General features: G+C 60.8%; 1 protein-coding gene across 4 annotated transcripts; it reads left to right on the top strand.

The window, feature by feature from the left end:
- Positions 1-946: 946 nt before the first annotated feature.
- On the top strand, positions 947-26,323 carry RHBDF2 (rhomboid 5 homolog 2). Of its 4 annotated transcripts, none has more exons than XM_039226531.1 (20): positions 947-1,014; positions 12,706-12,888; positions 13,325-13,376; positions 16,692-16,863; positions 17,608-17,735; positions 18,089-18,284; positions 18,383-18,586; positions 19,310-19,438; positions 19,800-19,918; positions 20,071-20,265; positions 21,865-21,976; positions 22,176-22,250; positions 22,379-22,540; positions 22,850-22,959; positions 23,099-23,162; positions 23,252-23,346; positions 23,693-23,768; positions 23,933-24,033; positions 24,298-24,451; positions 25,147-26,323. In XM_039226531.1, exons 4-20 carry the CDS (start codon positions 16,720-16,722, stop codon positions 25,564-25,566), a joined length of 2,484 nt encoding a protein of 827 aa, XP_039082462.1. In that variant the 5' UTR covers positions 947-1,014; positions 12,706-12,888; positions 13,325-13,376; positions 16,692-16,719; the 3' UTR covers positions 25,567-26,323. The 4 variants fall into 4 exon arrangements, with proteins under 4 accessions (XP_039082462.1, XP_039082459.1, XP_039082461.1 ...); XM_039226528.1 differs by having other exon boundaries at positions 17,548-17,735; XM_039226530.1 differs by lacking the exon at positions 947-1,014 and adding an exon at positions 1,462-1,495 and having other exon boundaries at positions 17,548-17,735.

The following is a 26,323-nucleotide window of genomic DNA, read 5'->3' as shown; positions in this document are numbered from 1 at the left end:
TGCATCCCCACTACCAACCACGTGAGGCCAGGCAGGCTTTGCTACTTTGCAAATTAAGAACAGGCTCAGAGGGGCCAGGGCCTGGGCTGAGGCCCCCCCTGAACCCGAGGCTGGCCCCACCGAATCTCTGGATCCTGAGCCCTTTCCTCTTCTGCAGCAGGCACCGTGTGAGCCAAGGTTTTGCCCCATCAGGAAGGTTATGTGTCGCCAGGTCAGAGACAACGTGAGTTTTCTTTCACTGGGTCGGCCGGAAAGGAGATTCCCGGGGCCCCTCCAGAGCCCCCCGCCGCCCACGCAGGCACCCAGCGCGCGCTTCGCCCAGTGGCGAGCACTCCGGCCCGGGCTTCGTGCAGGGGTCGGACGGGGGCCGCCCGGGGGCCGGAGCAGTGGAGCAAGTCTCCGCCCCAGGAGGATGCAGGGGAGGGCAGAGATCAGAGGCTTCCTGGAGGCGGGAGCTGCCGCAGGAGTGGTAGTCATCGAGATTCTGCAAATGCGTTTCGGGGAAAGCGAGGGGCTGAAGGTTCGAGGAACAGGCCCCCTTGGCCTTGGACTGAGAAAGCTGGCGGGAGCGGGATGCGGGATGCGGGGTGGTCGTCACGGGAGTGACTATTCTTGGGGGGTGACGTGATGGCAGTTCAGACCTAGATCATGCGCTTTGTCCCGGGAGGAGAGGTCGGCGCCCGGAAGACACCAGCTCCCGCAGAAAACCGGGCTCTCCCCAGGCGGGGACGCCCTCCCCCAAACCGGGGATCTGAGCCACAGAGCGATGGGCGCGAGGCCCGGGCGCTCCTGGGCTGGCCGCCTGGTCCCGCAGCGACCCGGGCCCCGCCCCCAGGCCGCCCGGCCCCGCCCCCGACCGCCCGGCCCCGCCCCCGACCGCCCGGCCCCGCCCCCTCCGCCCGCGCGCAGGTAGGGAAGAGGCGGAGCGCCGAGGCCCCGCCCCCAGGAGCCACCGCCCAGCCGCCGGCCGGCGCCGCTCGGAGCTGCGTCCCGGGGACGTGGGGCCGCAGGGAGGTGAGCGCGGGGTGAAGGGCGGAGCCCTGCACGCGGCGGCCCGGCCGCAGGCGTCACAGGGGTCCGCGGGGTCGGGCGCGAGCCTGGCCTGGGGCTGCTGTGCGGGGCCCGCGAGGGCGCCCGACCTGCGGAGCGCTCGGGCCCCACGTGGGCCGCGCCCGAGGCCAGAGGCCGGGGCTGGGCTCGGACGGGGCCGCTGGACCGGGGCTGCCGGTCCCTGGGGCTCGGCTGGGGCGAGACGCCCAAGGGGTCCTTGGCCACGGGTCACCAGATGTAGGGGACACGACGATTGAGCAGAAGTTTAAAGCCCCAGGAGGAAGAGAGGGGACTGCCTGGGTACAGGACCGCGCAGTCTCGCCTTCGTTTCAGAAGCGCCTGGAACTCAGACCCTTCCCTCCCCGTTCCCTTCCTGGACGAGCAGCGGGCCGGCGCCGCCGCCGAGGCGAAGTTTGTGCGTCCAGCCTCGCCAGGGTGGAAACAGGTGCGGGAGAGTGGATTCGCAGCAAGTCTAGGTCGGAGCTCAGAAATCGGACCCAGCAGTCCATTCTGATGTTGCTCCAAGGGCCTTGGGCTAAGTGAGGGTTAGAAAGGGTTAGGTCTGCTAGACATGCTCTCCCATCCCAGGACAGAGGGGAAGCCAAGGTCTCAGCCCCCGCCTAACTGGGTGAAAGGCTAAAGGAAGGGGAAGGGTTGCCAAATGACCCCACACGTTGACTGGCTGCTGTTTCCCATATAGATTTAGGACCCCGCGTTTGTGACACTTACAGGTAAAATGATGAGCCCCCAGCATCTGTGTTCCTGCCACTCCGTAGGGAGGGCAGAGTGGATAGTGAAGCTTGTGGTTCTCAAGCAGAGGACTGATTTTTGGTGGCAGGAGATATTCGGGAATGTCTGGAGACATTTTGGTTGCCACAGCTCAGGAGAGGGAGGTGAGTGTTGATCACCACTGGCATCTAGTGGGTACAGGCCAGGGATGCTGCTAAAAACATCTTACAGTGCGCAGGACAGCTACCTACCAGAAATTAACCAGCTCAAAATGTCAGTGCTGGCCCATCAAGTCACTTATTATTGACTTCCCCTGCTTGCCTCGGTTTCCCCACGGGTTAGGGGAAGAACAGAGTAAACTTAGGTTGTGAGGGCAGTCATTCCCCTAGCATGAGGCTTCCTTTGGTGCCAAAAGCCTGCCTCTTCCCTGCTCAAACCAGGGGCCCTGCAGGAAGCTGGTCTGGGTGCTGTGGGGGAGGAGCCCAGTCCCAGGGGCTGGGAACAGGGCCCTCTCACCGCTCAGTCTCCAGGAGTGCTTCACCCCTAAGGCAGCCTCCCATGCGGAGTTAGCCAGGGCAGCCCTCTAGCTCAAATATCCCCTGGGGTGGGGGTGGGGGGGAGGAGGAGAATGGGGAGAGCTCTGTTCTCATAAATTTCCCCAAAGCTGGATTGCTGAGACAGGCATGGACGCCTGGCGCCATGTGACCTGCTGGAATTTTCCCTTCTAACCTGACACCTAAGTCTTCCAGTTATTTACACCAGGAAAATAACAACCAGGGACTAACAGGCTTCTAACTCCTTGTGGCTCTCCAATCTGCTTCCGCCCGGCAATAAAAAGGTCCTCTGTGGCTGTGGGAACCCTGATTAGCCCCCCTGGCTGGGACAGTGAGGCAGCCCCTGCTCCTGATGTTAGCCAAGCGGCAGGCCGAGGGGCAGACCCCAGTAGGGACGATTCCTTTGAGGTGGGCTCAGAAATGTTGGCCCAGTTCTCAGGGGATGGGGCTGGGGGCCTGGCCTAGAGGGATGGGATGTCCGTGCCCAGGACCCCAGGCCACCCCACTGCCCTCCCGTCTCATTTTCTGACAGTGTTCATTGCCCATATCCTGTTCACTTCTGAACCCTGGCCTCCTGGACCAACTCAGAACTCTGGCAGGATGAGACGGTGGGTGGCAGATTCTAGGGGTTTTTTTGGTGGGTTTTGTTTGTTGTTGTTGGCTGTTTTGCTTTTAACTTTGAAGGCCTGGAATGGCACTCCCATCTTTTTGTTTGTCAAAGAAACCAAAATAGTGGCCTCTGTCTGTAGTGCGTCCCTCGTGGCACAAAGCAGCATTGAAGGCTTGTACAAAGCCGTTCAGGGATTAAGCCGTAGAGCCCGATATTGAACCTGGGCCTGTGGTTCCCAAGCCCAGCCCCAAAACCTTGTGCCACCTGCTGGTAAACCTCCAGCTGGCTCCTATCTGGTTCGCTCATTTGTGAGCTGTAGCTCGACGTGGCATAAGACACACACACACTGCCCAGAGGGACACTTCTGTTCTCGAAGGAGGGATTAGTCAATGCCACAGATACCTCGTGGGGGCCACCGGGGTCTGAGCCGGGCCCTTCGCCCTTGGCAGTGTTTTTACTGGTGGCTGGAGCCCTTCAGAGCTTCCTGTCTACCTGCAATCAGCTATGCCCGATGAGACGGCAGATAAGAGGAGAAGAAGCCGAGGGGGTGTGTCTGTGCGGGCCTGTACCTGCTGGTTTCCAGGTGACTTCAGCGAGAGCCACTGCTTTTTGGTTCAAGATGAGTGGTGGCAGGATCGGGGTGGCCCTAGCCTTCTGCCTGCCCCACGGTGTGACCCCTGGGGAGATGTGCTCTCTGGGCTGCCTCCCCCCCCCACCCCCCGCGCCCCATCTCTGCACATCCTTTCCGGTCTGTACCACCCACTTGGGAGCGCAGGCCTCGGTGTGGCCAGGCCACCGGCGGGGTTTTCCGGACTGAGCTCACATGTTCGTTCCCAGTTTCGTATCCGGCTGAGCCAGGCTGTGGGGAGGACTGGCCGGGACATCAGCGGCCACTGGGAGTGCAGGCTAAACTCACCTGTGGGGACTGGGTTGGGGAGGCGCCCAGGCGAGGCCAGCTCTGAGGATACAGGCCGGGGCGCCTGGCCTCACCTGTCCCATCATTGGGGGGGGCAGTGCTCGGGGGACAAGGGCTTCTACCACACAGCCCATAAAGTTACCGTTGCTTCCCTGAGGGAGTTAGTGGGGGGGGGGGCGGTAAAGAAAAACCCATCACCTCATCTTCAGGGAAGTCCGGGAGGCCCTGTGTCCACATCCCGTCATCCTGTGCTCTTACCCAGGGACCCAGACACAAGTCATTTGTTTGCGGTTCAAACGCTGCCAGAAGGCATGTTGTGGGGGCGGGGTGCTAGCTAGGAAAGCGTTGGAGCTAAGCGGCCAGTGCCAATCAGGGATGCCAGCCGGCGGAGGGTGGGAGGAGGGGGGTTCCCAGCGCAGGGAGCCGAGAAGCAAGGCCCAGAAGCTGGTGGGCACAGTGGCCTAGGAGATGGTCAGTAGGACTAGGGTCACTTAGAGTCCGTGCCTAAGTTTCCTTCGCTACATAGTGGGCCAACAGTGGTCTCCCGGGACGAGCTGCCGTGAAGATTCCAGTGGATTCCAGTGGTGACACATGTGAAGTCTTGGGCGGGAGCTGCCGTGATAAAGGCATCACACCTGCTGTTAGGAGCGTGGCTGTGGGCCCTTGGCACGTGCTCATGGTGATGACAGGGGCCTTGCCTCCTGGGCTCTGGGGGAGGCAGTGCTATAATTACAAGGTGTGGGGGGGCCGATCTGGGGTGGGGACCTCAACCCGGGGAGGCTGAGCGACTCCGGAGGGTGGGTTTCCAGTGGAGCCTTGGGCAGGGAACTGTTGGCTCCTCCCAGCCAGGGCTTTTCCCTGCCGCCCCCCCCCAGCTTTTGTGATGGGGGAGTGAGGGAGTCATGGAGGTGGTGACCCTTGGCTCTGCTCCCTCTGGCTGCGCCCTTGGGGCCAGGAACGGGAAAGCCATTCAGAGCCTTGGTTTCCTCTGCCTCCCCCGTGTGGCCCAACAGCCAGTACCTAGAGCGCCCTCAGGTGGTCCCGCCCCTGCTGTGCAGCAGGGAGCACCTTTGCCCGCTCCGGTGGGCCCTCCCCAGGTCAGGCCTCTGGGTGTGGCTCCAGAAGGCCTGAAACAGGAGGTGGGAGACCCACTGTGGGATGGGGGCCAGAGCAGGACTTGGAGGGGAAATAAGGCCTGAGCCCTTGATCTCACTTTTTCGGCCACTAATGATGATGAGGTAAGGGGAGCTTGAGCTTGAGAGAAAGCCCTTTGATAAGCTGGGAAGTAGCAGCTAAGTGCCAGGTGATGTCACTTCTGCCTAGGGGCTGCTGGGAGGGGCTCCCGAGTCTCAGAGGCCCACACCTAAACTGGGCCAGGCTCCGGGACTCCTCGGTCACCACCCCAGGCCCATTTTGTGGCCACTTTGTCTCACCAGTTCCAGGGTGGCAAGAGACACCACGACCCCCTAAGTAGGGAGCCTAGGACAGGTGACTTGACTTCTCCGAGCCTCAGTTTCCCCACCTGTCAATCAGAGATCTGTTACCACTGGGGCTCTGGGCTCAGATGTAGAGACCAAGTGAGTGGCGGTCAACCAAAAAGAGGCTACCAAGTACTGGCCATCGCTAGTGCGCTGAGCGCGGTACATTCATGATCCCACGTCATCTCTGTTGGGTGGGGGAGGCGTCCCGCCATTTCACAGCAGAGGAAACTGAGGCTCTGGCAAATTGCTCCAAGTCTCCCAGCAGGGGGTGGCCAGGGCCGGGTTTGAGTTCCCGTCTCTGTCCTCCCCTCCCCGCAGCCCTCACTCCTCAACAAGGGAATCCATGCTGCCCCAAGTGAGGGGGCGGAGGGGCTGCAGTGAGTAGGGATTTACAAATCCCCGCCTTCCCCTGTCTGAGTGGCCTGGATCAGCCCAGGCCCAAGTACCCTGAAGCTCCAGCAGCCATTGGGGCTGGGACCAGCCTCTTCCAGGGAAGCAGCGAGCTCCAGGGCAGGGTTCTGGGAAGTCAAGTTTATTAGCTCCCTAATAACTGTTTACAAGCTGAAAACTGTTGGCCTGGCACGCTCCCTCCCAGCTGTGGGGCCGGCCTGGGCCTCCAGAAGTGAGGGGGACCCAGGGCTGCCCAGGGCCTGACTGCTGGCTGAGTGATTGTGGGCACGGTGCCTGCCTCTCCATAGACTATGGTGAGCCTTTGTCCCTCAGCTGAACGTCCACCCAGATGAGCCCAAGCTAATAATGGTGCCAAAGCCACCTAGATTTCAGACTCCTGGGAGGCTTTGCATAAACAGACTAGGGTCAGAGATGTTAAGTGGCTTGCGTCCAGTTCACGGCATTTAGGGCTGGGCCCCTGTCTCCCCAAGTTGGACCGTGTTTGTTTCAGCTTGTATTTATTTTGAGAGAAAGAGCGCAAGAGAGAAGGGGGGAGGGGCAGAGGGAGAGACAGAATCTCAAGCAGGCTCTGCGCCAGGGCTCGAACCTCTGAACCGTGAAATCATAACCTAAGCCAAGATCAAGAGACACTTAGACTGAGCCACCCAGGCGTGCCAGGTGGACAGAGTTTTCACTGTCTGGAGCCAGGCCGCCGGGAGGTGGGTGGAAGCTCAAGACAGAGTGCCCTGCTCTGGGTACCGAGTGTGGTCCTGTCTGGAAACAGCCTGGTGTCAGCCTGGAGTGAAGTGGGCCTGCCCTGCCCCCCAACCGATGTGTACCCCATCCTTCCCCTAACTGCCCAGCCTGTGCTAGGCCTCTGCTGGGGCCAAGGACCGGGGAGAACCCAATTGCCAGGGGCACCCGGCTGCCTCCTTTGGAAGAGCATGTGACTCTTGATCTCGAGGTTGTGAGTTCCAGCCCCACGCTGGGTGTAGAGATTACTAAGAAATGATTATAAACTTAAAAAAAAAAAAAAAAAACCAAAAACCAATTCCCAGTACCTCTCTTGCCTCAAGAAGGGCAAATCCTCTTGCATGTTTGAGCAAAGCCAAGTTTGCACCAAGCTCGGGTCAGCATGGTGTCCAGTGGTGTGCACTCCCTTTCTAGGAGCTTCTTCTGCCCTGGTGTCTGGCCCAGAAAGAGCCAGGGCCTCTGCACCCCCCGATGCCACTTCCTTTTTTTTTTTTTTTCCCCTGAAGTTTATTTATTTTGGGGGCGGCTGGGTGGCTCAGTCTAAGTGCCCACCTTCTGCTCCGGTTTCATGGTTGGTGGGTTCAATCCCCACATGGGGCCCTGTGCTGACAGCTCAGAGCCTGGAGCCTGCTTTGAATTCTGTGTCTCCCTCTCTCTCTGCTCTCTCCCTCCCCTGCTCATGCTCTGTCTCTTTGTGTCTCTCTCAAATATAAACATTAAAAAATTTTTCGTAAAAAAGTTACTTTTGAGACAGGGGGACAGAGGATCTGAAGTGGGCCCCGTGTGCACTGACTGCAGCTTTAGCTCAGTGAGCCCCATGTGGGGCTCAAACTCACGACCTGAGCTCAACCAACACTGAACCAACCGAGCCACTCAGGTGCCCAGCCCCCCACCCCGTGTCCCTCCTGACTCTTCCCCTTCTTCACTGTGATGCTCAGGGAGCAGCAGAACTGGGGCAGAGCATGTCACCTTCCCAGAGGGGGCTGGGCTGTTGGGTAGGACGCCCCAGGACCCTGTGCTCCCTGCCTTCTGTTGTCCCCAAGCTTCAGTTGGCCCCTAGGCTCTGGGAGCTGCCGCTTTCCTGGGAGTGTGGAAGGGCACATGGATCCCTGCTCAGCTGCTGTCCCTTGGGTGCCCCCACGAGCACCTTCTGGAGTCCAGAAAGTCCCAGAGGGCACCTTGGAGGGCAGGGCCCAGCACTGTGCCCAGAGTGCTGCCTGCCCCTGTATGTTGCCTGCAGCTGCTACGTCCAGCTCAGCCAGCTTCCTGGACGCAGGGCCCCCTCGGAGGATGGGGGATTCACATCTCTGCCCGCCCCACCCGCATGTGGCCCCGAGAAAGCCCGATGGGTAGTACCTAGGGTGTCGGGGTCTGCACCACTCTAAGAACTTGTGATCCCCACCCCCGACTCCCACAGACTCACACCCTCAGCCTGGAGCCCAGCGCCCGCTTCCCGTGTCTGTGGTCGGCAGTGCCACCTAAGCCACTTGAACTGGGTCAAGGGGAGTCCAGAACCTGGGGTCTGATGGGGGGAAGCCAGTAGGTGATCAAGCCCCTGGATCTACTCTCTCCTCCCCACTCATTACCTTCTGAACTGAGTCTGAGCAAAGCCCTTAAAGGTGCGGCGGGGTGGGGGGAGAGACATGGGGGCTCTCTGGGCAAGGGTCCTCTGGGGGTGGGGCCTCTCCCTGTGGGGGGCGGGGTGCAGCTGGGCTGAGCGCAGGTCCCTGCATAGCTTGCAGTTTGTGTCTGCGGGCTTGCACCACCCTGGGGAAGTGGGTGCTGGCCGGGAGGGACGGAGAGGGCCGCGGAGACTTCCTGCTGGCTTCTCCAACTTTGCCCAGCAAGTGACTTGGGGTTCAAAGCCTCCAAGGGGGACATTGTGATCCCTTCCCTTTCTGTCTCCCTGTGTTCTTTGTCTTCCTGAGTCCTGATCCCCAATCCTCAGAGTCTCCTCTGCACTTTCCTGTCCTTCGCTCCCGGCCCCACTTGGCAGGGCAGGGAGTGCGCGGGTGAGTCACTGGCCATCGGGAAGCCTGTAGGACGACTGGGTGACATGCCTGCCTTTACATAAGCTCCTGGACCTCGAGAGGAGCTAAAGCAACTTCCCGAGGTCAGCAGAGGCAGGGTTTGCCTGGGGGTTGCACAGTGGGCGAGGGCCAGCTTCCTCTTCGCAGCTTTCTAAAAACGACCTGGTTCCCAGAAGGGGTGAGGGGGGGGAGGGACAAGCTGGTTTCAGTTTCTACGGCAGGGAAGCAGGGGGGAGAGGCCACTTCCTTGCCCCCGGCCGTCATCCTGTCATCCTGTGATTCATCAGGGAACAGACAGGTTCCCCCGCAGAGGGCCCCGAGCTGCCTCCCTTCCCTCTGGACTGCCCCTGGCCCGCTCACCACCCACGGCTCAAAACCCCGGGCCAGGTGGCAGTTTCTTTCTTTCCTTGGTTCAAGGGACCTGAGCCCCTCCCTGCAGGAAGGTCCTCTGAACTTCCTGATCCTGTCCGATCTGGCGGTTCATACCGATCTGCCTCTTTCCTCTACTGGAGGGGATGCTTGCCCCTTGTCCAGGCTCGGCCTCTGCCTTTGTCCCCAGTTCTGGCCACACACAGGCTGAGCCCTGATGCCAGCAGCTGCCGCTCGCTCCTGCGCTGGGATTCTGAAGATCCCGCCCACCGTCGGCATGACCAGGGGAGCGTTCAGAAACCTGCCAGGGCGCCTCAGAGACAGGCGGGCAGGGAGGGGATCGGGCGGCCCCCTCCAGCGCCCGGCCGGAACGTGCGCTGGTAGATCTGTCAGGAGACCTCTCCGGCCGAGGCCTGGCTGTGACTGTCGGGATCGGGCTTAGCTGCTAGGGCCCAGCCCCACCCTTTGTGGGGAAACCACATTTTCTGTGGACATCAGTGAGTGCTTCTGAGTCTGCATTTCTGTCCTGTGTGCCCGATCCTGGCTGCCATCAGCTGGGTCCCACCACTGCTGTGGGCATGGGGGAAGGGTAGCAGACCTGTCACCCCGTGAGCCCCTGGGGGTGATTTGAACTCTGCACCTTCACTCTTTATTGGATCTGTCCCACCCCACCCCATGATGGACTCCACCCCAAGTCCCCTCTCTCCATCCAGGCCCCTTTGAGGTCTTCTAACCAGTCTGGGCTGGGGCTGAAGGTCCTTCTGGGAGAAGGCCCTGCCGAAGCCAGGATCCAGCTAGGGCAGGTGCCATTGGTCTCGCTGGGTGGGAGAGGCTCCCGGCCTGACGTGCTCCCCTGACTCGACCCTGAGGCTGGCCGCTGCATCGGCCCTGGGGGTCTTAGAGAGAGCAGCGGATGTGACTGTGGGCCAGGAGGAAACCCGGTCCCAGGATGTCACAATTTCCTCTGCAGTGAGCAAGCATTTCTGGGGCGTGGGAGATATGTGGTGGGCGGGGTGCTCCCAACGCTCCAGCGCTTTCTCTCTGGGTTCCTCCACGGCCCCACCGCACTACCGGCCCTATCCTCTGCCCCCCACCGCCCCCAGGAAGGAACTGGGATTCTGATACATCTGCCCCCCAACTTCTGCACGAGTTTGGGGCCAGTCTCAGGAGCAGGCTCGCCCCTCCATGGTGGAGAGGGGCCGAGGAGAAGTGGTGTTTTGTACTAAATGTGTGGGCCTCGCGGGCAGCAAAGCTGGGCCGTCACCTTGTCCGACTCCCTTGCTTAGCAGAGAAGGAAAGAGGCCGGGGTAAAGCTGCTTTGCAGGCCAGGATGTGGCCTGGCCCACGAAGATGGTGGAAATGGTCTTGGATACCACACTCCGCCCCAGGAAGGTGCGCACGCAGCCCTGCCTCTGTTCTCCGGGGCCAGGCCTCTTCTCCCTGTGACCCCCAGAAGTGTCTTGGGGCCGGTCCAGTCTCCCCAGCCCTGCCGCCAAAGGTTGTGTCTGCCCTTATTTCCGTCAAGACGGTGGCACCGATGGCCCTTGACACAGCAGGTCCGAGGCTGGGGAGTCTGGGCTGTGTGGGGGAGGGGGGAACAGGAGACCCCGTGGGAGCTCATCCTGGGACAGCATCTGGTCACAGAGCCACAGCAGGGCAGAGGGCACTTCGTGGAGCCTTCCAGAATGGGCTGGGTGCAGGATGGGGGGAGGTAGTTTTGTCCAGGGTCCATATGGACTGACAATCTGAAACCACGCATGTACCCACCGTCCCCCCTCTCCCCTGCCTCCCATCCCATCAGCCTTTAGTGAGGGCTTAACTGTTCCAGACCTGCCTCTGCCTAGGGCTGTGTAGAGGACACCTACGCACAAGCAGTGATGCTGGGAGAGGCAGGTGAGAAAGTGGTTGGTTCTGTCTGGTGACAGCGCAGACTTCCTGGAGGAGGTGACATTTCACCTGGTGCTGCCCAGGCAGATGAGGTGGAGCCTGGTGTGGCCAGGTGAGGTGCCAGGCTTCAGACAAGGCAGTGGGGGCTTGGGAATCTGTAGGGACAGCAGTGTATTAGGTAGGGGCCAGGGCAGGTTCTGAAGGGCACTGGGTGCTTATTCCAGGAAAATGAGTAGTGCTGAGTTCCAGAAGGATCCTACGTACTTGGTGACCTCACCCAAGCTTGGGCTCAGCAGCCCTGCCTTCCCAGCCTTCCTCCGCTGCCTGCCTCCCTCCTTGGGGCCAGTTTCATAGGCCGGTGCCTGCCTGGTGCCCTCTCGCTGCACCGTGGTCCCAAGGGAGACCAAACTGGAGAACTTTCCGTGCAGGGGCCCCAGGTGAGGCTGTTGTCTGGGAGCTGTCCCCAGAGTAGACTCGAAACGGTATCTGAGGAGCTGGCCAGCCCAACGCTGAGGCCCATCTGCCCGTGACCTCTGAGGGACCTCGTCATCCTCTGCCAGCCTGGCCTGAGGGGTGGGGTCAGGACTGCCAGCACTTTGGGATTGAAAGGATGCCTGAGTCTCTCGGTCAAACCCGGAGCAGAAAGTGTCCTGGGCCCCCGGCTCTGCCCCAGATCCCCCTCTGGCACCCACTCCCCACCAAAAGCTCCTCCTGTGGTTGGAAGCCTTCGCTGCCCTGTGGAATCAGAGGGAGGGCGCAGACCTGCCCCCACAGCTCCCCATGGCAGCCCCCGGACCCCTCTTGTTAACCCCAGGCCTCTGAGGAACAGCTCTTAAGTGCTGCTGAGTATAACTTTCCCTGCGGGCTGGACTCTACTCTGTCGCCTGCCCTGATTGGGGGGGGGGGGCGCTGTCTAGCCCCCCGTGGGCTCTAGCTTTGGGCTGGGGGTGGGGGAGCTCCTGTTTCTTAAAGAGACCCAGCTGTTCCCTTCCTGGCTGTGTGAGCTTGGGCAAGTGACCTAACCCTTCTGAGCCTCCGTTCCCATCCACAGAAGGGGAGCAAGGGGAGATGTCTGTTTTGAAAGGTGTTTTGAGGACAAATTGGGATAATGTGTGTGAAGGGCCAAGCCGGGCCTGGTGCACTTCTGAAGACATGATCTGTCCTGTCCCTGGTAGCCGTCGGGGTTGTCTACTCACTGAGGGTCTGCTGCAGTGTCCCCTGGGTCCCCTGTGGGTGTCCTAGAGAGCTCTTCACCTTCAGATGCTTAATTTTATGTTGTGTGGACCCGACCTTGATCAGTTATTTAAAGAACAAATACAACTTCTGGGGCGCCTGGGTGGCTCAGTCGTTTAAGTGTCCAACTCTTGATTTCAGCCCAGGTCATGATTTCACGGTTCGTGGGATCAAGCCCTACGTTGGGCTATACTGAGTGTGGAACTTGCTTGGTCTCTCTGCCCCTCTTCTCCCTCCCCCCATAAGTAAACATTAAAATAAAGATCTAAAAAAAAAAAAAAAGAACGAATACACCTTAAAATCATCTGAACGCTGCCTGAAATACCTGCCTTACTCTAATTGAAATGAAATCTTGATCAGAAGACATCCAGCACTTTGTTTTTAAGTTAAATGTGTCTAGTAAAGTTATGTTGAAACAGAAAAAAAGAGTAGAGACCATCCGGATTTGGGATTCCCACCCTGGAGCTGGGGCTTACAGAGGGCTTTTTAGGTAAAGCCTCTGAGGCGAGAGCCCCCCAGCTGGGCACCCAGCTCACTGTCAGGAGGGGCTCTGATGCCAGGCAGCCAGAACCTATTCTTTAATGCCTCACCCGGGAGGCGGGTGGAATTATCCCCATTTTACAGTTGCATAGACTGAGGTCAGGAAGATTAAAAGGTGCTTTGGTCCCAACATGCCTGCTTGAGTTTGCCCTTCCTTCCTTAGGGGCTGCGCGTGCCAAAGGAACCGCCCTGCTTGGCCTGGAACCGTCTACCTTTGCACCTGCCCACTGAGCTGAAGCTTGGCCCCAGAGCATCTGCAGAGGGAAGGGCTAGAATGTACTAGAACATGCTCTAAAGACCCCTGCAACCAGAGCCAGGAAGCCGTGAGCTCAGCCCAGATCTGAAGGTAGGAACCCGGGGAGCGGAGGGGAGCGGGAAGCGGGGGGTGCGGGGGTGGAGGAGCAGCGGGGGCTGGACTCAAGGCGCCAGGTGCTTTGCTTGTTGGTTTGCTTTTCAACAAGTACGTGCTGATCCTACCGCCTGTGGGCCCGGGGCTCCTCTGGAGGTGGAGATGCAGCAGTGAACAAGGTAGAGAGAGGAAGGCGAGACTTGAAGGGAGGGGGTGGCAGAGGGCTGCTTCAGGCAGTCAGAGGGGGCTCCTTGGAGGAGGCGGCGCTCCAGCTGGAATCAGAATGAGAGGAAGGAGCTTCCTGTTCCACTGTGTGATGATCTGACATGGAGATGGAGGGCCGAGCACAGGCAGAGGCGTGACGTTTATGGAGCGCCTGCCTGAAACTTTTTTAAATAGTTTTATTGAGCTATAACTCACATTTAATCCACAGAAACTGCATCTGTCTACAGTGTACAACCCAGTGGTTTTTCGTGTAGTCACAGGTACGTGCAGCCCTCACCGTCACCTTCAGAATGTTTCCATCACTTCAGAATGAGACACCCCCCCCCACCCTTCAGCTGCTGTCCCGCCCCCTCCCTGAGCCCTAAGCAACAGCTGATCTTTCTGTCTGTAGATCTACCTGGTGCAGACTTTTGCATGAATGGGCTCCTAGAGTTCAAGGTCTTTTGTGTCTGGTTCCTTTTTTTTTTTTTTTTTGTAATGTTTATTTATTTTGAGGCTCAGGAGGGGCAGAGAACGCTAGAGAGAGAATCCCAAGCAGGCTCCCTGCATCAGGGCAGAGCCTGAGGCGGGGCTCAAATTTAGGAGCACTGAGGGGCGCCTGGGTGGCTCAGTCGATTAAGTGTCCGATTTCGGCACAGGTCATGATCTCATGGTTCAAGGGTTCGAGCCCCGCGTCGGGCTCTGTGCTGACAGCTCAGAGCCTGGAGCCTGTTTCAGATTCTGTGTCTGCCTCTCTTCTCTCTGCCCCTCTCCTGCTCATGTGCTCTTCTCCCTCTCTCTCTCTCTCTCTCTCTCAGAAAATAAATAAATAAATAAAAATTTAAAAATTTTTAAAAATTTAAAAAAAAGCAAACTCAGGAGCACTGAGATCATGACCTCAGCCGAAGTCAGGAGTCCACCACTTAACCGACTGAGCCGCCCAGGCGCCCCTCACGTCTGGCTTCTTTGGCTTAGCATAACATCCTGCAAGTTCATCCCTGCTGGACCGTGTCAGCGCTCCCCTCCTGTTTGTGGCTGACAATTCCGTGGTGTATGCGACACATTCTGTTTGTCTGTTGATTGGCCTTGGGGTCGCTTCCACCTTTTGGCCCCGATGAACGTGCCTCCAGGAACCTTCCTGCACAAGGTTCTGGGTGTGTGTCGGGCATTCTGTTGTTTGATGCCCCGGGCGCCTCTCTTGGTGGGGGGAGGTCTTTCCCCCATTATAAGGGGAGGGTTTGGGTGACCTGAGGTCAAGGGCAGGCCTCCGTGCAGGTCAAGCCCAGACCACCCACCTGCAGTGTGCTTGTGACCATGACCCCTCGGCGTCTCCTAGCGGAGCCTAGCAGGTGTGAGACAATGAGGGACCTAGAGAGGTCAGGTCAGCCAGGGGCAAGGAGGAAACTAAGCGAGGCAGGGCTCAAAGCCCGGGTGAGAAGCTTGGACTTGGTTTTAAGGGAGAACAGGCCATCGTGGGGTAGTGTTGAGCAGAGAGTGATGTGGTATGATTGGTGCTTTTTTTTTTTTTTTTTTTTTTTCTGAGAGAGAGAGAGACAGACAGACAGCGTGAGCAGGGGAGGGTCAGAGAGAGAGGGAGATACAGAATCTGAAACAGGCTCCAGGCTCTGAACTGTCAGCACAGAGCCCGACACGGGGCCCGAATCCACGAACCGTGAGATCATGACCTGAGCCGAAGTCGGATGCTCAACCGACTGAGCCACCCAGGCGCCCCTGATTGGTGCTTTTAAAAGGTGGCTTTTGTCGCTGTGTAGAGGATGGTTGTGGGGGGAGGGACAGCAGGTGGAGTGGTTAGGAGGGTGCCTGTGGTCCTTCGGGTGAGAGAAGATGGTGGCTTTGGTGAGGCCGGGTAGAGATGGTGGGGACAGACAGATTCAGAACAAGCATGGCTGCTGTGTCACCCTCTGTCACCTGGAGGGCTCCCGTGTGACTCCCTGAGTCTGTGCACACCCGGGGTCAGCACTGTGTCGGCAGGTGGTGTGGAGCCCCTGGCCTTGATCGAGGGAAGGAGAGACCAACCCTGCTCCAGCAGCTTCGGGAAGCCGGGAGAGGAAATAGCCGCAGATTTTAGCCAGAAAGAGGGCAGAGTGAGTGACAAAAGGAAGAGAAAACAGGCAGAGGGCCTTGACTCTGCTGGAGTCAAAGGGGAAGTGGGGGCTGGTGGCAGCAGTAGGAGTGGAAAAGCCCCAGATTGGGGCAGCGTCAGTAAATTGTCACCTCCTACTGGCAGGGCCATTCCCCAAGATCCCTGGAAATTCAAGACGCACTTATCCTTCCGCCCAGCAACTCCGCTTCTAGAAGCTTTGTCTTGGGGTAGTGCTGGGGCAAGCACACAGTCTAGGTCTAGGCGGGGGTGTCGGTGAACAGACAGACCCAAGTCCAAAATGCCGGAAACACCCTCCACGGCCATCAGTCTGGAATTGATTTAGTCTTGGTACGTTCCACTCAATAAAACCTTTGTAGTCATCGAGAAAGGTAAGGTGGGGGCGCCCGGGTGGCTCAGTGGGTTAAGTGGCACCAACTCTTGATTTCGGCGCAGGTCGTGATCTCACAGTTCATGGGTTCAAGCCCTGTGTCCGGCTCTGCACTGAGTGCAGAGCCTGCTTGGGGAATCTTTCTGTCTGTCTCTCTCCCTCTCGCTCTGCCCCTCCCCCACTCTCTTTCAAATAGACAAACATTTTTTTTTTAAAAAGAAGGATAAGGCAGCTCTGTGTGCATTGATGGGACAAGACGCACATGCCCCGAAAGGAAAGGTTTGGTAGGAGTGTGTGTAAAACCCAAGTGCGTGTGTCCTTTTCCAACTGCACAGAGGCTCCTTACTGGGAGATGGGTGACAGGCAGGCCACGGGCTCACTTTCTGCTTTATTGTCTTCTGGGTCTCTGCTGCTTTGTTTCTGCAGTGAAGCATGCGTCACTTTTATGGTTGGGATATAGCATTTTTCCTCCCTGAAAAGAAAGAAGGACCAGACAGGTGGCAGTTTCAGTTACCTTTGAAAAAGGAACCAGGCAGCCCAGGGGATGGGAACCAGCGTGGTGGCTTTCTCCTCCATCTGCAGGCAGGCTGAGCCACTACTTCCCTGCCCACACAGCTGTGGACCTCTCGTCTGGCTAGCGCCCCGCCAGGTGGCCCTGGAGCCTCTTTGTCCTCCCCCAGGCCCTGCCCCCAGATCAAAAGCAGCCCTCGGGCCCCTGGCCTACTTTGACCGGGCTGACAAGACGGCCAAGGTCACCACTGCAGCTCTGTCCTTTGCCCTCAGGCTCCTTTCTGGGTGTGGTCCTTGCCTGAAGCAGAGAGACCAGCAATGGAGGGAGGTGGAAAGGTGGGGATTTCCCAGGCCCCCTACTGGCCTGGAATGCAAATGATGGACTGAAATAGACCTTGCAATACCCCCCCCCACACCCCCCCAAGTTCAGATTCAGTCTCTGCTGCGAGGTTTAGACCCCGGAGTTAAGTGTGACCAACTTTCTGCAGGTTGTTCTTAGCCTGAGCCACCTGCCCTGGCAGCAGGGTCCCCAGGTCCCCGCCTGTCTTGCCACCTCTCGACACACTTGTGCCCCTCTCCCTGTTTCCATTCCAGCCGCCCGGCCCCCCCTCCCCCGCCCGCCATGGCCTCGGCCGACAAGAACGGCGAGAGCGTTTCCTCCGTGTCCAGCAGCCGCCTGCAGAGCCGGAAGCCGCCCAACCTGTCCATCACCATCCCACCACCCGAGGCGCTGGCCCCTGGCGAGCAGGCTAGCATGCTGCCCCAGGTAAAGGGGCAGCTGGACGCCCACCGCCCTGCGACACGTAACAGCTGAGCCCATGCAGCACCGCTCGGGCAGAGGAGGCCCCTCCTGGCTGAGCCCCAGCTGCCTGGGTAGCCCCTGACTTAGGCCTGTGCGCCCTCCTCCCTCCCCAGACATCACAGTGAGTGGGCCCTGTGCTCAGGAGCTGGGTCTCCCGGTGGCCAGTAGCCAGGGATGTGCGGTCCTCAAGAAAGCCTCCCGGTTCCACCCAGGACGCGCTATTTCCCTTTCTGTGCGAGCCCCTCCACATCACCACCACCCCCCCCAGGGGCGAGGACTGTCAGACTTGGGGGAAGGGGCCCCGTGCGCTGGGCATCAGCGGCCTGACCCTGCAGCGCCTGGCTCCTGTGGAGAATGGAAATGAGCAGTGTCACCGACAGGCTGGACCAGCGCTCCATAAAGGGCTCATTGAGAGCAGGCTTGAGGCAGTGTCCTGGGGCATAAAGGGGTGCTGTGTTGGTGCCACCCACTCACCCTGGGGGGCTCCTTCATGTACAGGGAACCAGGAGGGAGTGCTGGGAGGGAGCTAGGAAATCACGCTCGGGTTCACTGAAGAGCGTTAGAAAATGGTGACTTGACAGGTGGAAGGAAAGCAGCCCAGGGCTCGTAAATCAGGGGGTGAAGCTTGTTCTCCGTGCTCTCACGTAGGGAGCCAAAGAGCCAGGCCAGGGCACGGGCGCCACCAAGTCCCAGCCTGTCCCCCCACAGAGGCCCAGGAACCCAGCCTACGTGAAGAGCGTCAGCCTCCAGGAGCCACGGGGAGGACGCCAGGAGGGCAGCTCGGAGAAGCGCCCTGACTTCCGCCGCCAGGCCTCCCTGTCCCAGAGCATTCGAAAGTGAGCACCCTTCCCGGCGCCCCCATCCCCGGCAGCCCTGCGGACCTTCTCTGGACCTTTCCTGGGTCCCCTTCCTAGAAGGAGCAGGCAGGCCTTAATGAGCAGCCCTCCCTGCGGGGCTAGAACGTGAGGGTCCGTTAACACCGTGTTGTGGGGGGAAACTGAGGCCCCAGGGCGGCGTGTGCCTCGGCACCTATCCCCCCACCCACCGCACGTGCATGGCATCGCCTCCCACATCCCCTCCCCTGCACACAAGTGCACCGCGCCCTTCCACCTCACGTCCCCCCCACACGTGCCCTGTCCCGCTTCGGGGCTTCGTCCCCACGGTGCGCCCACACCCGCGGCTCCCGCAGGGGCACAGCCCAGTGGTTCGGGGTCAGCGGCGACTGGGAGGTGAAGCGGCAGCACTGGCAGCGGAGAAGCCTGCACCACTGCAGCGTGCGCTACGGCCGCCTCAAGGCCTCGTGCCCGCGGGACCTGGAGCTCCCCAGCCAGGAGGCGCCGTCCTTCCAGGGCACCGAGTCCCCAAAACCCTGCAAGATGCCCAAGGTGGGTTCCGTGGGGAGGGGGTCAGGGGCAAGGGGGGCCGGCAGTGGCAGGCGACCCAGCCCAGGGGCCTGATCTGCTCTCTCCTCCCTCTCTTCCAGATCGTGGATCCGCTGGCCCGAGGACGGGCGTTCCGCCACCCAGATGAGGTGGACAGGCCCCACGCCCCACACCCGCCACTGACCCCCGGGGTCCTGTCCCTCACGTCCTTCACCAGTGTCCGCTCTGGCTACTCCCACCTGCCCCGCCGCAAGAGGATGTCTGTGGCCCACATGAGCTTTCAGGCGGCCGCCGCCCTCCTCAAGGTGAAGATGTCCCTGCCCGGCCCCCCACGGCCCCTCCGTCTCTCTCCCCAGAGCATCCCCCGGAACTCACCCGGGCGCGTCCCTCTGTGCCAAGGGCAGTGGATGCACGGGATTACCTGGCAGAGGGAGGGGCCCGGCCCATGGCCTTCCAGCCCCAGCGCTCTAGGGTTTGGGAAGCGGGGTTCTGCACCCCCTGGGCTGGGAAAGTCAGAAGGGAAAGGTACACGCACCGCCCGCTCACCGGAGTGTACTTGGCCCCTGTGATGTGCTGGGCACAGGGGCTGCAGAGTGAAACGAGCCAGTGTCCCTGCCCTGGAAGAGCCCGCAGTCCCGAGGGGACACGTGTCCCCAGTCCGCGTGATGAGTGCCGGGGTCTGTGCAGGAGATGGGCTCGTGTCAGGGAAGGGCCCGTGCAGAGCCCGGGAGGTAGGAGTGGGTGTGGCGCGTCGGGGCCAGAGAGGTGGGCAGGGGCACAGTGTGTGTGGCCCGAAGCTGGGGCTGGGGGAGATGGCCCGAATTTGGGGACTAGGGGTACAGAACGAGTGGTAGGGAGTTCGCTGCCCAAGCCAGAGGGCAGGAAGTCAGCAGGGAGAGGAGCATGGCCAACTGGCGGCGGAGCGCTCCGTTCAGGGCTACAGAAGGAGGTGCTCTGCCCAGGGAGGATGGGCTTGCTGGTTCCTTGGGGGGCGGGGGGGACTGATGCCCATGCCTCTGTCATCACAGGGGCGCTCAGTGCTGGATGCCACGGGACAGCGGTGCCGGGTGGTCAAACGCAGCTTTGCCTACCCCAGCTTCATGGAGGAGGACGTGGTCGATGGGGCAGACACATTTGACTCCTCATTTTTTAGTAAGGCAAGCATGGGGTGAGGGCCTTGGGGACAGGGTATGGGGTGGCCTGGGAGTCAGGAAGAGGGGACCTGGCCTTGATCATGCTGTGCCAGGAGCCCCTGACAGTCCAAAGGCCCACTGGTGAGATGGGATGTGCCGCCCCATGGAGCTCCTGGGCCCCGGTCCTACTGTCGGGGACCTGGCGGGGCAGAGTGCCAGCCGGGAAAGTCACCGTCAGGGCTGCCAGGCACGTGTCCGCCACTTCCCTCCCAAAGAGCCTGTCCAGGCTTTGTTCTGTCCTTGGACTGAGCTGTGGGGAGCAGCTTTGGGGACAGTGACTCCTCACACTGTCTTTGTGTGTGTCCCCCGCTCCACCCCACCCCAGGAAGAAATGAGCTCCATGCCCGATGATGTGTTTGAGTCTCCCCCACTCTCGGCCAGCTACTTCCGGGGGATCCCACGCTCGGCCTCCCCCGTCTCCCCCGATGGGATACAGGTCCCTCTGTGAGTTCCGGGCATCCTTCCTCCCAGTGGAGGGAGGCGGTGCAGCGGGCTGTGGCTCCCCCAGACCGCAGGTCCCTCCCAAGCCCCCTTCTGGGAGGTGCGGGGTGGGGGTGGGGGGAAGGGGCAGCAGGCTGACAGCCCTCCCCCACCAGGAAGGACTATGGCCGAGCCCCAGGGCCCGGGGCCAGGCGCAGCAAGCGCATCGCCTCCAAGGTGAAGCACTTTGCCTTTGACCGCAAGAAGCGGCACTACGGCCTGGGCGTGGTGGGCAGCTGGCTGAACCGCAGCTACCGCCGCAGCATCAGCAGCACCGTGCAGCGCCAGCTGGAGAGCTTCGACAGCCACCGGTGAGCAGCGCGGTGGCCGGCTCCGGGAGACGGGCTGTGCGCCCGGCTCTCAGGCGCCTGCCGGCAGAGGGGAGGAGGGCCGAGAGCCACCCACGGAGGTCTGGGAGCTTCCGGCCTCCCCAGGACCCTCTCCTGCAGCTCCCCCGCGTCCGGGCACTTGGCGAGCACCTCCTGTGGGTGAGGACGGCGGGGACAAGGCCTCAGGGTTTTGCCCTACAGGCAAGCGTGTCACCTGCGAGGGGTCCTAGGGTGCCTGCTGCCTCTTCACCCTCCCTGCTTCCTTGGCCTGTATCCTCAGCCTGGCTCCTGAAAGCAGTCAGTCGACAAGCATTCGAGCGCCGTCACACGGGCCCCGGAGCAGCTCCGACAGGCACAGGGAGGGCACGGTGGGCCAGAGGGACAGATAGAACCGTGGACTATGAGTGAGGGGGGCGTGAGGCAGGATGCGCACAGAGACCTTGGGGGAAATTAGAGGATTGGAGAGTGCCTCACAGTGTGCGATGGGCAGTGACCCGATAGCCGTTAAGCCCCAAACGTTAAAAAAATATTAAGTAATAAGTGTAGCGGGGCGCCTGGGTGGCTCAGTCGGTTAAGCGTCTGACTTTGGCTCAGGTCATGACTCACAGTTGGTGGGTTCGAGCCCCGCGTCGGGCTCTGTGCTGACAGCTCAGAGCCTGGAGCCTGTTTCAGATTCTATGTCTCCCTCTCTCTCTGACCCTCCCCTGCTCACACTGTCTCTCTCAGAAATAAATAAAACATTAAAAACAAAACAAACAAAAAAAGTGTAGCAAATGTCCCAAGGAGGACAGAGAGTGAGAGTGAACTGGTGAGGAGGGGCGCAGCCAGCATGAGCAGGAGTTAGCCCAGTAAAGAGCGATGTGAAGAGCATTGCTGACAAAAGAAGCACCATGTATAAGGCCCTGGGGTTGCAAGGATCATGGATTGTTCCAGGAACTGTGAGAGAAATTCGTGGGTGGGCACAGTAATAAGGCCTTGCAGCCAGCAGGAGGCAGTGGTGTTAGACTTAATTCCAAGGTGGCAGGAAGCTGGGAGAGAGACACGTCGGGGTGCATTTTTTTTAACGCTTATTTATTTTTGAGAGAGAGGGCGCAAGCTGGGGAGGGGCAGAGGGAGACAGGATCCGCGCTGATGGCAGAGAGAGGAGAGAGCATCAGCAGGGCTTTCACGGACTTCAAGATCATGACCTGAGCTGAAGTTGGACGCTTCACAGACTGAGCCACCCAGGCGCCCCTCTAGGGATGCATTTTTTAAAAAATATTTTTATTTATTTCTAGGAGAGAGAGACAGCGTGAGCAGAGGAGGGTCAGAGAGAGAGAGGGAGTGACAGACTCTGAAATAGGCTCCAGGCTCTGAGCTGGCAGTCAGTACAGAGCCCGACGTGGGGCTCGAACCCATGAACCGTGAGATCATGACCTAAGCAAAAGTCGGACGCTTAACCGACTAAGCCACTCAGGTGCCCTTGTAGGGATGTATTTTAAAAGTCCCTGTGGTGGAGGACGAGTTGGAGGGGGGATGAGCTCGACAGGCTGAGGGCTGGGATGTGGGTTCAGCTCTGCTGACCCAAGGCCTGTTCCCCAGGCCCTACTTCACCTACTGGCTGACCTTCGTCCACATCATCATCACACTGCTGGTGATCTGTACCTATGGCATCGCGCCCGTGGGCTTCGCCCAGCACGTCACCACCCAGCTGGTGGGTCAGGCTGAGGGAGGGGTGCTCCACTGGTGGGGGGGGGGTCCCACCTGCCTGAGAGGCATCAGGGTCATCTGCCACTGAATCCTTCCACCAGTGGCCTCCCTTCACTATATAGCTCTACCCCTAGGCTCCACCCCTTGGGCCCTACCCTGGGACGGGGAGCCCCCTGATCCCCCTCCTTCTGCCTCTGCCCCAGGTGCTCAGGAACAAAGGTGTGTATGAGAGCGTGAAGTACATCCAGCAGGAGAACTTCTGGATCGGCCCCAGCTCGGTGAGGGGCCCAGCGGGTGGGACAGCCCCCGTCCAGGCAGGGTGTCGGCTTGCCCAGGGGGTCCCCTCAGGGGAACCTCAACAGAGTGGCCAGCTCAGGGCCCACACTTACTCTTTGCCCACCCCCAGATCGATTTGATCCACCTGGGAGCCAAGTTCTCACCCTGCATCCGGAAGGACCGGCAGATCGACCAGCTGGTGCTTCGGGAGCGAGACCTTGAGCGGCACTCGGGCTGCTGTGTCCAGAACGACCACTCGGGCTGCATCCAGACCCAGCGGAAAGACTGCTCGGTGGGGCCAGCCCTCCGCTTGCCATACCTTCGGGAGGGTCCCTGGAGGACAGTGGCCTCATCATCCCCTCCCTCCTTCCTCGCCCCACACACCCCTGCACGCAGGCTGGCACAGGGAGGGTGCCGGCTTCCCCAGCCCTGGACGAGTGGGAGCCGGGTCTCGGGAAGGTCAGCGGGGGTGGAGAGAGGTCTGGGAGATGGGTCTGAGCCCTGAGGACGAGCGGAAGAGGCCCCGTCCTGGAGGGTCCCTCGGCCACTCCAACGGGGGCGACGTTGGCTCAGTCATAACCAGCCCTCCTCCGTCCTCCAGGAGACTTTGGCCACTTTTGTCAAGTGGCAGGATGACACGGGCCCCCCCATGGACAAGTCTGATCTGGGCCAGCGGCGAACGTCAGGGGCAGTGTGCCATCAAGACCCCAGGTACGGCCCCAGGGTGGCCCACACCGGGGCCCTGAGAAGATGGGTTTGCGTATCCTGCCCTGTGCCTCCTGCAGGGAGTGTAAGGCTTGGGGGGGGTGGGGCACAGCTCCTCATTTTGCCCCCCCACCCCTCCCTCCAGAACCTGTGAGGAGCCAGCCTCTAGCGGCGCCCACATCTGGCCCGACGACATCACCAAGTGGCCAGTGAGTGTCTGGGGTGGAGCTCGGTCAGGGAAGGGCAGGGAGGGGGTGCCTGGCGCTGCCCAGGCCCAACCCAGTGTCCACGCCGGCAGATCTGCACGGAGCAGGCCAAGAGCAACCGCACCGGCTTCCTGCACATGGACTGCCACATCAAGGGCCGCCCGTGCTGCATCGGCACCAAGGGCAGGTGAGCCAGCCTGGCACCTCACCCCGGGAACCCCAGCGCCCGGCACCCCGCGGCACCCAGGCTCCAGGCACCCCGGCACCCCCCTGCACCTGGCACCCCGCCCAGGGCTTCCTCTTATCCTCTGTCACCACCCACCACCCTGGGCCAGTGTCCTCCCTCCCTGGTGGGACACTGGGGTCACCCGTAGTGTCAGGATGAAGGGAGCTTGTCCCAGAGCTAGGGTCCCTGCTGAGGGGCCCCCCCCTTTCTGCCAGGGATGCCTGCTGTGGCCGGGCCGTGGGCACAAGGTGAATGTGCAAGAGTCCTCAGGGCCCTGATGCATGCCCTTGCCTCCTTGGCCCCCCAGCTGTGAGATCACCACCCGGGAATACTGTGAATTCATGCACGGCTATTTCCATGAGGAGGCAACACTCTGCTCCCAGGTGAGGCAGGGCCTGGCGGGGCCCTGAGAGGGAGGAGGCGAGCGCGGCAGCCTGCCCGAGCTGGCCTCATGCGTCCCCTCCTGCAGCGGGGGCCCGGCTCTGCCCCCCTACAATGTCAGGGCTCGCTGGGTGGAGGGCACTGACCTCCACATGCTTGGCCTCAGGTGCACTGCTTGGACAAGGTGTGTGGGCTGCTGCCGTTCCTCAACCCCGAGGTCCCAGATCAGTTCTACAGGCTCTGGCTGTCTCTGTTCCTCCATGCGGGGTAAACGACCCCTGGCTGCCCGCCCCTCCCCCCCAGACCCCAGTGATGTCTGCCTGCCCCCCCCCAGGCCCCTGTGATGTCTGCCTGTCCCCCCAGGCCCCTGTGATGTCTGCCTGCCCCACCCTCCCCCAATCCCCGAAGGGGGGCTCCTAGGCCAGGGCACAGCTGGCACAACCCCCCAGACCCCCCCAGGCCCTGCAGTGTCTGGCTGGCGGCCGCAGGCAGATGCCCGATGGCTGATGCCTGGTGCGCCCCCCTTGCCAGCGTGGTCCACTGCTTCGTGTCTGTGGTCTTCCAAATGACCATCCTGCGGGATCTGGAGAAGCTGGCCGGCTGGCACCGCATCGCCATCATCTTCATCCTCAGCGGCATCACCGGCAACCTCGCCAGCGCCCTCTTCCTCCCGTACCGGGCGGAGGTAGGGACTCAGAGGGGGCAGGGCAGGGAGGGCCAGCTCTGCTGCTTCCCACCCTTCCGCCCACTGTTCTGCCAGGGGACACACGGCCGTCCTGTGCCAGGCTCAACAGCAGATGGACAGCTAAGCTGTGGGCTTATTGGCTGATCCCTAATCCCCGGGTGCAAGGAGCAGCAATGCCCCTGAGTCTTGCTCAGGCATCCCCTCCAGACCTTCCCAGATCCTGTCCCTCCCTTTGTTCACCTCTGCTTCATTCCTCTGCGTGACCATGACCCCTGCCTTCCTGCCACATATCTGTGGGCTGAGCTGCACAAAATCGCCAACATGAGACCGCTCTCAACCCACAGAAACCGCAACAGGTTTCTGATCAGCTCGACCTAACGTCGTTGGCTTGCTCAGTGTCTGTCTGTCCCACCGTACGCTGCCTGGAGTGGCTTGTCGGTTGCGCTGATTGCACTGACCACCCACTGGGCACATAGCAGGTCCTCAGAGTTTGTAGAAAGTGTGGGTGCCGCAAGCCCAGCTTTGGCCCAGCAGCTGCAGCTGCTCCCTGACTTGCCCCCTCCGCCCCAGGTTGGGGGTCCCTGTGCCTGGGAGGAGCCCACCCATAGGCTAACCCAGATCCCGGGGCTCCAGCCGGCCCAGCCCGGGCTTCCCATGAGGCACCTCGAAATGACCCTTCTCCCCTCCCCCGCCAGGTGGGCCCGGCCGGGTCGCAGTTCGGCCTCCTCGCCTGCCTCTTCGTGGAGCTCTTCCAGAGCTGGCAGCTGCTCGAGCGGCCCTGGAAGGCCTTCTTCAACCTGTCGGCCCTTGTCCTCTTCCTCTTCATCTGCGGCCTCCTGCCCTGGATCGACAACATCGCCCACATCTTCGGCTTCCTCAGCGGGGGGCTGCTGGCCTTCGCCTTCCTGCCCTACATCACCTTTGGCACCAGCGACAAGTACCGCAAGAGGGCCCTCATCCTGGTCTCGCTGCTGGTCTTCGCCGGCCTCTTTACCTCGCTGGTCATCTGGCTCTACGTCTACCCCGTGCACTGGCCCTGGATCGAGTACCTCACCTGCTTCCCCTTCACCAGCCGCTTCTGCGAGAAGTACGAGCTGGACCAGGTGCTGCACTGACCGCCTGCCCCCCGGGCGGGGCATCGCTGCTGCCCACAGGGCGCTGGGGGCACCGGGGCCCCAGGCCGCAGCCCTGAGACCCGCTGCCAGGGGGCCCGGGCTCTCCCTCCACCAGGCCAGGCAGTCACAAGGGCGGGGTCCCCCGGGGCAGTGATTCCTTTCCCAAGGTCCTCAGGCTTTGTCCGTCCCCCCACTCAGCCTCTGTTGGTGTCTCCTGGCCACACACGCACACAGACACAGACACCATCACTGTGAGAGTGCCCTTACTCGGACGTGGGCAGGGTGCCCACCCCTGCCTCACCATGCCAGCCTTCCTGCCTGTTTCTCCTCCCGTCTCTGCCCTAAGAGCCCATGTCCCTTGTTCATCGGTGGCCTGGTGAGCCTGCCCTTAATGCTCCTGCAGCAGACTTGTGGGAAAGGCTTTGCCGTGGTCTGAGGCAGAGAGAGAGCACCGAGACCCGGTTAGGCGGGGAAGCTGGGAGCCTCTGCTTGTTCTGAGCACACAGAGGCTGTCCCCTCTGTCCCTCCTGGCCCTCCCTTCAAGTCAGTGTTCTGCCTCACGGGGCTGGCTCTGAGAAGGCCGGCCCTGCCCCACTCTGCCTCACTCCTGCCCAGGTTGGGGTGGGGGCTGGGCTACTCACTCCTGCCCAAGCTGGGGTGGGTTCCCAGGGGTTGCCCAAGGCTCAGTCAGACCCGTTTTTTACTGGTTTATATTAAGGTTCTAATTTTTAAAAGTAACGCTAACTTTATACATGGA

This window comes from Hyaena hyaena, unplaced genomic scaffold, assembly GCF_003009895.1.
Source record: "Hyaena hyaena isolate Hyena2069 unplaced genomic scaffold, ASM300989v1 scaffold_21, whole genome shotgun sequence".
Classification (NCBI taxonomy): Eukaryota; Metazoa; Chordata; class Mammalia; order Carnivora; family Hyaenidae; genus Hyaena; species Hyaena hyaena.
Note: the sequence above shows the minus strand (reverse complement) of the source record. Positions and strands in the feature narration are given on the sequence as shown.